This window comes from Terrapene carolina, unplaced genomic scaffold, assembly GCF_002925995.2.
Source record: "Terrapene carolina triunguis isolate 2854851 unplaced genomic scaffold, T_m_triunguis-2.0 Scaffold58, whole genome shotgun sequence".
NCBI lineage: Eukaryota > Metazoa > Chordata > Testudines > Emydidae > Terrapene > Terrapene triunguis.
In genome coordinates, this window is record NW_020664409.1 from 50705681 (window position 1) to 50715771 (window position 10091).

A 10091-nucleotide genomic window follows, 5' to 3' on the forward strand; every position below is an offset into this window, starting at 1 on the left:
ATTAATCTTTAATTAAAGATTCTATCATATAATGAACTCTCCAGAAATACATCCAACCAAAATTGGCAACCCTATTGCATGTCCACACTATGCTCCTTGTATCAGCGGAGTGCATCCACAGTAATAGCTCTTGCATCGACAGAGAGCAGTGCACCCTGGGTAGCTATCCCACTTTGCAACTCGCTACCATCTACTGCAGAGTGTTTTAGAAAAGGTATGCAATACCTCATGGGAGCAGGTTCAGCATCCCACGATTCAGTTTTCTCCATCCCATCATTCCATGTAGGTTTCACGACACTTTTCAGCAGCCCCAGTAACCTGCACACCCGCCATCTCTGTCAAAAAGCATGGATCTTGCACTGCTTTTCAGTATTGTGGTGAGCATTATGAACACATCTGATCCGTCAGCGTTCCCTGAGCTGGGAGTCTGAAGCAGATGCCTTGGTGTTTCCCTTGCTGTGTGCCATGGAAAGAAACAATTCAAACTGCTGTTGGGATTCACGGAGCAGTTGCACACGATGGACCGTCAGTTCTGGGCCCAAGAAACAAGCACTGAGTGATGGGATCACATCATTATACAGGTATGGGATGATGAGCAGTGGCTGCAGAACTTTTGGATGGGCAAGAACACTTTCCTGGAATGGTGGGCAGAGCTCACCCCAGCCCTCTGGCACAGCGACACCAAAATGAGAGCTGCATTCACAGTGGAGAAGTGGTGATCACTATGAGGAAGCCGGCAATGCTAGATTGCTATCAATCGGTCGGGAATCAGTTTGGAGTCAGTCCATCGTGGGGGTTGCTGCTAGTGTGCGGGGTCATTAATTGCATACTGCTAAGAAGGACTGTGACTCTGGGCACTGTGCGGGAAACAGTGGATGGTTTTGCAACAATGGGATTCCCTAACTGCAGTGGGGCAATAGATGGCCCACATATGCCTATTTTGGCACCACACCGCTTTGCGACAGTACATCAACAGAAAGGCCTACTTTTCTATGATATTGCAAGCGCTGGTGGGTCACTGGGGTTGTTTCACCAACATCAACACGGGCTGGTCAGGGAAGGTGCATGATGCATACAGCTTTAGGATCACAGGTCTGTACAGAAAGTTGCAAGCAGGGACTTTCTTTCCAGACCGCAGGATTACCACTGGGGATGTGGAAATGCCAATAGTGAACCTGGGAGACCCAGCCTATCCCTTACTCCCATGGCTCATGAAGCTGTACACTGGTAACCTCGACAATAGCAAGGAGCGCTTCAACAACAATCTCAGCAGATGCAGAATGACCGCTGAATGGGCCTTTGGCCATTTGAAGGGTCATTGGCACTGTCTACTCAGGAGGTTAGACCTCAGCGAGGACAATATTCCCATTGTCATAGGTGCCTGCTGTGTGCTTCCTAATATGTGAAGCAAAGGAGGAGAAGTTTCCGCAGAGGTGGAGCGTGGAGGTGGATCAGCTGTCTGCTGATTTTGAGCAGCCAGATAGCACGGCTATAAGACGAGCTCAAGGGGAGCTATCGGCTCAGGGAGGTTTTGAAGGAGCATTTTAACAATGAGCCAAGTAATGTGTGTTGCTGTAGTGAGCTACGCCTGGCACTGGTTTTTTTTTTTTTTTGCACCATACTATGAACCTTGTAATGATTGCTGTGCGCACACTGCTATAACAATGCAAATGCACCCACTGCTATTCTCTGTGAACGTTAAGCAACCACCTTATATTGGAGAATAATAAATTCAGTTTCCATAAGTAAATTTTTATTCCACACCCATGCAAACATACCTATGTAATGCTGAGGTAAACTTCATACATACAGGGAAAAGGGGAAGGAACAAGGAATTCACAAGCACATACAACAACCAGGCTCTCACAGGGTGTATGTGTGGCTGTCATTTTGTGTAAATCTCCTGCAAGGTGGAGTGCCCGGTGTACTCTAATATATGTGGAATATAGCAGGGGAGCGTAGGGAGGTCCTGAAATGCAGTTCTCTATTGCCTTTGGAGGGAGGTAAGAACAGATGTGTTCAGCCTGAAGTTCATTCAGAGATCACAGCATGTCTCTTTGCTCCTTGAGCAGCACTATCATCTCTTGCTGCCCGTTTCTCCTGTCCTTGCTATCCCTCTGCATTTTGTCATTGATCGCCACCCGCCAAGCCCTCTGCTCGCAATCCAAAGCACCAGAGGCTTGCAGGACCTCCTGGAATATGTCTTCCCTTGTCCTCTTCTTTTTCCTCCTTATCTGGCTGAGCCACTCCACTGGTGTGGATGAAGAGAACCTCAAGGCCACATTTGCAGCTGCTAAAGAAACAATGGGCAGAGGTACTACTGTCAGTGCATTTACTCCTCTTGATCCACACAAGTTACAAGCGCAACATTCTCACTTCCCCTTGGACTCAGAGCATGGTAGCAGCCCTAGCCATGCTGAGGATAGCCTGGGGAAGAAAGGGGTGAGTTGGAACAATAGGGGGGGATAGCACTGGGCCATCAGTACAAGCGGATAGGGCTATTGCACTTAAAACTAGCTCCGTCTTCCACAGCTGGTGGTGATTGTACCTCATATCTCACTCCTGAGAGTAACTGAAGCTCCTGCATGTGTCTGGCTGCAGACCAGGTCCATATGCTGCTAGCCTGTGTGCCGCAATGGTGCCTCCTGAAGTCATTGCCCAGTGGCATGGCAAAGTGTCTGACCATGGGGGAAGAAACAAGGCAGCCCCCTTCCAAGAAGCCTTGGGCAGAGGATTGCAGACTACCTCCAGGATCTCTATTCCCCAAGAATTCTTCCTGCCAGCATAGCTACCGCCTGTCGGGGAGGTGGATTACCTACACCAACAGAAGAACCCCTCCCATTGATGTAGGTAGTATTTACCCTGAAGCGCTATCTGTGCTGCTATAGTGTTTTAAGTGTAGCTACACCCTCAAAAGAGTCAGCCTTTAAGCAAGAATCCCAACCGTAGCTACGGCTGACCTGACACTTCATTATGAAATTAGAAGGAGACCGGAGTGGAGCAGCATAGCAGGCTCAGAGAGGTGTTAAGTGCCCATTCATCTCGATGAATTGGGCAATGTCCACACTAGAGAGCTTACAGCAGCACCGCTGTACTGATGCGGCGGTGCTGCTGCAAGATCGCTTGTGTAGCCACTCTATGCCAACAGGAGAGAGCTCTCCCATCGACATAATAAAACTACCACCACAAGCGACGGTACCTATGTTAGCAGGAGAAGCTCTCGCGCTGTCCACACTACCATTTATGCCGGTAAAATTAAGTCGCTCGGGAGGGTGTTTTTTTCACACCCTTGAGCGACATAAGTTTTGCTGACATAAAGTGGTAGTATAGACATGGCCTTGTTCTCAGCTGAAACAGAACACCCAATGGAGATTAATACAGCCTGAAACAATAGCTCTGTGATGCACAAACTGCTCCATTCATGTCGGTGGGCGTTCCCTTGCCCCACCCCAGGACTGGAGAGTTTCTGAGATGTATCAAACATACACCGGGGTGAGGAGCTGAGGATGGGTAACAGTGTGTTGTCCATGCAAGTTCTGAGCACACCTGTCCTAAATTCCCCACCCACTGGGGCAGGGCTTCCCCAGATCCTAATTTACATGGGAGGAGGTGGTAGGGAGATGGGCTCAGGCCTCCTTAGAGACACAAGGAAATCTAGATCCCAGTTCACATGAGAGGTAAGGAGAAGATTCCAGACACTCCAAGAGAGGCAAGTCCCCTCCCACACAAAAATCTAGCTCATGGGGGGGGGGGGAATCAGACCCCTACAGATGGGCAGGAGCACCCAGATTCTGGATCCCAGGGCAGCACTGACCTGCATATCACATAAGGGGGTTAGGGAGTGGGTGGCACCACCACAGAAAGGCAAACACACACCAGAAACCAGATTAGGGAAGGAGAGGTCACATCCCCATATATGGGCAGGGTCCCCCCAGATCCTGGCACACCACCAGGGCATGGCTCAGGGCTCAGACACTCCCAAAGGACAGGAACCCCCCCAGATTGCAGTTCACATGAAAGCACAGTGAGAGGGACTCAGACCTCTTCACTCAGATAGGCAAGCTCCCTCCAGAACCTAGTTCAAACGGGAGGGAGGCATGGTAGGAGGGTCACAGCCCTGTAGATGGGCTGGGGGCCTCCTGATCATGGCACACATATGGGAGGGGAACGTGAGGCTGACAGGAAATTGCCCCCATTCTTCCCCAATCCCCTGTCACTCATCTCTATGTCATCCTTCCCACTCCCCACTCCCATCCACCAACTCCTCTCCCCTATTCCAACCTGCTCTTCCACCCCAATCAACTCCCCTACCAGCAAGCATTTCCTTATGTAGGTTTATTTTCTTTTCAAAAAATGTTTTCAGCACCTTTTGAATATTCTGCTGTATTCACATTACTTTTCCTCAAAATAAGAACCGCCCTTTGACAGAGGCAGATTGGAGCACTGTGTCTGCTTTTTTCACTTCAGATTCTGACCTGGTCTGGATTCAAACCTACAATGCCTGAGGTGGTGCACAGATTCAGTGACCATAACTAAGGCAAAGATTTAGTCATGGGTATTTTTAGAAAAAATCATTGACAGGTCATGGGCAACAAACAAAAATCCACAGCTGTAACCGGTCCATGACTTTTACTATAAACACCCCCAACTAAATCTTAACTGTCATGGGGGCTGCTAGTCTGGGGGGCCCCCAAGACCAGCGGCACCAGCCGCAGCTTGGGCAGTCCCTGGGGCCAGCTGCCCGGGGCCACCAAGCAGCGGCTGGTGCAGCTGCTCCAACAGCGGACAGTGCGGCTGGCTGCGGAGCCGCTCCAGCAGCGGCTGCCCCTACGGCCACCTGAGCAGTTGGCCCCAGGGCCAGTAGCTCAGGCAGCCCAGGGGGTTATCCACACTGGCCACTGCAGCTGCGAAAATTTCATGGAGGTCACAGAAAGTCATGGAATCCGTGACAGATTCGCAGCCTTAACCATAACACACCCTCAGGTCTTATGATGCTGAGAGAGTTTTCCAGATAGCTAGCCTCTCTCTGCACATGTGCTCTGTAATCCATTAGCCACATAAATAGGCACATGAGCCTTAGAACTGCTTCGCATGCACAAAGATGGAGAACCAAACTCTTTTTCAAATAATGCTTTAATTTGAGCTCCCCCAAAAGGCTGATGGGTGCCAGGGACCCTTGAGCAATTGAGATCCTAGTGAGATGATCAGAGCCCTGGTTTCATCTCTATCTGTGCACAAAAATATGTTACTAGAGTGTGTCATCATTAAGAAAAGCTGTTTTTTCCCCTGAGAATCTGTACCTCAGGAACCCCTTGGTCAAACCTACTAACAAGAGGTAGATATGAAAGCGAGGATACCAAGGTCAATGTCTTGTGAGAAGTCCATTTCTATCATTACCACCCTCAGCGCCTAAGCAGAGAGGGTACTCCCTGGATCCTGCTGAGAAATGTATCCATATCAATCTGATTAATAGATTCCTGAAAATTTGAAGTTTCACCACCCTCCCCTCTCCCTTCCCACTGGGTCTCTAAGCTGTCTGCTTACCAAATCAGCCCAATTATAATCACTGAGAGAAGATTTTAGATAACTACAGAGTTTTAAAGCCTTCAGTAAGATAAAATAAATAAAAGTTCCGTTTCCACCCTGAGCTCACTCTCAGCCTTTCAAAGGTATACTCATTTGAGAGGAGGCAACCTTAAGTAGGATTTCCAACTTGTGCAGCTTTAAGCCTCAATTCTGCAAGGTGCCCCACATGGGTGGTCCTCTGCGCCTGCACAGAGCCCCACTGAAGGCATCTATCTGTATAGAACAGCTTGCAGCATCAGAACGTGAGTAACATCTGCAATGGCTGGAATCACCAGGTTATTCCTAAACTAAAACTCTGAATAAAAATTTAGACACTATTAACTGAACAAAGTATCCATAAATAAGAAGTGACACTCATTTATAGATATTTGAGCATGACAGCTCTCAGTAAGTTTTTGGTTTTGGATATTTTGCTCCAAGAGGATAAGACAAGGTTATTAGCTTAGAAAAAAAAGCCAAACAATTGTTTTGCTCAGGATCCACCTGCAGAACTGTATGCTGCCAATATCTTACATGCAAACAGAACACTAATGCAGAAACAGATAAGCTTCCTAAACAGGAAACAGTGTAAGATGTAGATCATTAGATATAGGTTTATAAGATTCTCTGTATCAGGTGTCAGACCAATGAGTTAATCCCACTCCCATCTGTTCACGCTAACAGCCCACAGCAGAGAGAACTCAATCCATAAATACTGCAATGATCTTACAGGAAATAAAGCCATATCATTTTACTTGTAAATTTTGTAACTAAAATTAGTGTACTTTTTAGAAACCTAATTTTATTTCCTTCAAATAGCAAACATACAGCAAAAATATCAGGTACAAAATAGAAGATTTTAGTTCAAGTCAATTGAAAAGGACACAATACATGCCCCTCAAGTAATTTTCTTACAAAGCAAATGGGAGAAAAGAAGTGTCAGAGACATGAGAATTGATGTCTACCCATCTGAAAGGGATATTTCTGTTCTAAATCTATGAAAGATGGCCTGCAAAGGAAAAAAAGACACTGGGTTTTGTGCCCTTTTTTGGTGTTTGACATTTTTTATGAAATACAAAGAAGTCTTGCTTTTTATTTGCTCAGTTTGTACACACAGGAGAAATTCTGGTGTTGTCCTGTTTTTCTGGAAAACTGTAGATAACTGGAGAAGTAGGAGGCTTATGAAATCAGATACGAAGAAAGTTAAACTTGATTAAGTGAGAAGGGAATGATTTTTATTGAGATTATTTAAAACTTTTTCTGTAGGTCATCTATTTAAAGGGATATAATTAACTTGTAATCTAGGCAGTTTCATAACGCGAGTTAAATGTTGTTTGAGGTACTATGCCTGCCTCTCAGTCAATTTTCTACTTTTACCATCTTATATCTTAAATATTGCTCTATGCTGCTGCGCAAAAAGCCAACAAAACTGACTATACACAAACTGTCAAATGCACAAAGTAAATAAAATGGGGGAAAAAAATCAAATCTCTTTCAGTTATATAGTTACAACACCCAAGATCAAATTAGTAGATAAAGGCATTTGGACAAAAGTTGTGCCCCTTTAACAAATACCCAGCAAGCAAATAGAAGAAAAGCTCTCTGTTAGAGATTCAACAGCTTAGCCCTTCAATTACGGGATGAGAAAGCATCTAAGAAAAACAGAAGTGTCAAGACTTTATATTACTGATGTTTTTTAAAAAAAAATCAGTGGAGCAGAAAAACACTTTAAAGCAGGGGTAGTCAATTATTTTTTGTCAAGGTCCAAATTTCTTGGTCAATGTATAAGCAAGGTCCAGACTCCAGAGAAAAATAAATTTTAAAAATAACAATAATGATAATATGAAAATAAAAATATTTCAGTGTCAATTCAAAAGCATCTGGCAGTCTGGATTTGACCCAGAGTCTGCGCTTACTGACTACCCCTGCTTTAAATGTTTTCACGTCTTCTTTGTCATAAAAAGGGTACAAACCAATATACTAAAGGGGGAGCATCTATTTGGGTATCAAAACAAAGGGATCTGCAGATACAATCACATGATCACAATTCTGAAGGTTGTGGGTTCAAGTCTCACTCGATTTCACACTGAAAGGCCACCTCCAGTTCACCCAGCTGCAAAATGGGTAGCTGGTCTATCAGGTTAGGGCAGTCAAAGGCACCAGGACATACTGGCCACATCATTACCTTGTGTACTATTGGCTATGAAATTGACGTCACTTAACCATGTCAACCCCATGAGCCACTAGCTCAAGGGAACTTTGATTTTAACTAATGATTGGGAAGGAGCAAGCAATTGAAATGAAATTCACAGATATTAAACTGGGAGTGGTTACAAATACTAGTAAAGACGGAAATCAGTATTTCTTGAATTGCTGAAATTAGAAACATTAGTAGGCAATAAAATTGAGAGATTAAATTTGGGAGAAAAATACTCATTATAGATTTCAGTGGCTGAGAAGACCTCTCGGAAGTAGTGATGACAGTCCAAAAATAATGGACTGTGAATTAGACATGAGTTTGCCCACAGACTCAGGTGATGGGACGCTCACCTTTTCCATCAGCCACTACTAGATTTTCCAATCCCTGATCTCATCATGTTTTTTACAATTTAAAAGTTCTCCATTCAAATAAAAGAAAACCTGTTCCACCAAATTTCTTATTTTGTGGAAGAATGATTTAGTGTTTCTTTCATATCCTCTTTCCCGCTCTAAGAACTTCTTTGCCCCATCAGAGCTTTAAGGATTGTTCTTTTCCTCCTCCTCAGACAAGATTTTTTCCCCTCTACTTTATACATCTCACCCTCAAGGCGGTATATTCCTAGGACTCACACCCTTCTCCTATGGCAGTGCCCAACGCTACCCCAAAAGCATCAGAGTAGCATAAAAGTGGTATTTTTTATTATAAAAAAACAGAATTAAATATTCAATAATATAAAAGTAATCCAATGGACATATGTATTTAATGCATATGTAGAATGCTTTACTAATTTCACCCCAGCTCTCCTTTTCCATTAGCCATTGGTTAGTTAGCCATTCAGTTTGTCTCATCGTCCTGTGGTTTCCTTGCCAAGGATGAAGGGTGCAATGCATCCAACAGCTGCAGAGAAGCACTCACAAGAATAGCATTTGTAAAACGGGCACGTGATTAGTTTACTACTCCATCCCTATTGCTACTGGCACTGCAATGTGTGCCAAAAATGATGCTTACAATGTTTTAAGCTACTGAGTACACAACTGACATGGCTACTGTTTTAATGTGTATCTTAAAGTAGATCAGGGGTAGGCAACCTGATTTTCAGTAGCACTCACACTGCCCAGGTCCTGGCCACCAGTCCGGGGGACTCTGCATTTTAATTTAATTTTAAATGAAGCTTCTTAAACATTTTAAAAACCTTATTTACTTTATATACAATAGTTTAGTTATATATTATAGACTTATAGAAAGAGACCTTCTAAAAACGTTAAAACATTGGCACGCAAAACCTTAAATCAGAGTGAATAAATGAAGACTCAGCACATCACTTCTGAAAGGTTGCCGACCCCCGAAATAGATCATATATTTATGTCTCTTTAAGAGACTTTTCCAACTTTAGCTAACCCTATTTTAGGGAATGATTTTCCTGATCATTTAATAGTAATTAGAGTTAGGCCTGACCCAATGTGTGTGACTCTGGTCTTCCCCATTAACCAGAAGTGCTCAGAGTAGCGTTTATGTGATCTTCCCAACCCCATACCACAAATGAAACAATAAACAGATCTTTAGCCTGTCTTACATATGTCCTGAACACCTGCTTCGTGGGTATAAGTATGTGTGCATGTGAGAGAGCGTTTGCACTATGCACAGCCCAGCAGGGAACTGCCAGTGCTGCACAAATGTGACCCCCTCCCCTTGGGGAGCGAGGGGGGAAGTGTCAGCGCGGCCCAAACCTGCCCTTCCTCTCTCGGGGGGGAGAGGGTCTGTCGGCGCCTGGGCCGCAGGAGGCCAAGCTGGAGCCTCCCCCATCGCAGCCCGGCCCAGCCGAGCCCGCGGCGGAGTCCCCACCTCTCCTTGGAGTAGAGCTGCTGCTCCTGCCGCCTCTTCCGGGTGAAAGCCATGGGGCCGCCCGCAGGCCCCGCCGGGGGTGGAGAGCGCGGGGCCGGCCGGCCGTCCTCCCCCTCACTGCCCGGGGCGCCCGCGCCGCCCCTGGCGCATTTATCCCGCGGCGGGCAGCGAGCGGCTGCAGACCCCGCTCGCCAGGCCCGAGCCGGGCTCCCTCCACACGGCGCTCGGCAGTGGCGGCTGCAGGGATGTGCCAGAGCCCGGCCCCGTGCGGGGGACACGCCCCCAAGCAGCGGCCACTGCTGTTATTGGTTATTAACCCGGCCGGGCAGTGGGCGGGCCCGAGCGGGGCTCCCAACTCTTCCCTGTCACGCAGAGCCGGCGCCAAAGCCGGGCCACCGCCACTAGCCTCCCTCCCCATAACCCGAGCCACAGCGCCGGGCCGGGCAGGGGCCCTGACTGGGCAATCGGAGCTGTGCGCGGTGCT

At 46.3% G+C, this 10091-nt stretch overlaps 1 protein-coding gene across 1 annotated transcript in view; it reads right to left on the reverse strand.

The window, feature by feature from the left end:
* Nucleotides 1–9855, reverse strand: part of NSMAF (neutral sphingomyelinase activation associated factor) — a 57875-nt gene extending 48020 nt beyond the window's left edge. The window contains exon 1 of the mRNA XM_024205738.1: nucleotides 9608–9855. Coding sequence (XP_024061506.1) covers nucleotides 9608–9660 — 53 coding nt within the window. The 5' untranslated portion in view covers nucleotides 9661–9855. The remainder of the gene's footprint in view (nucleotides 1–9607) is intronic.
* Nucleotides 9856–10091: the final 236 nt, after the last annotated feature.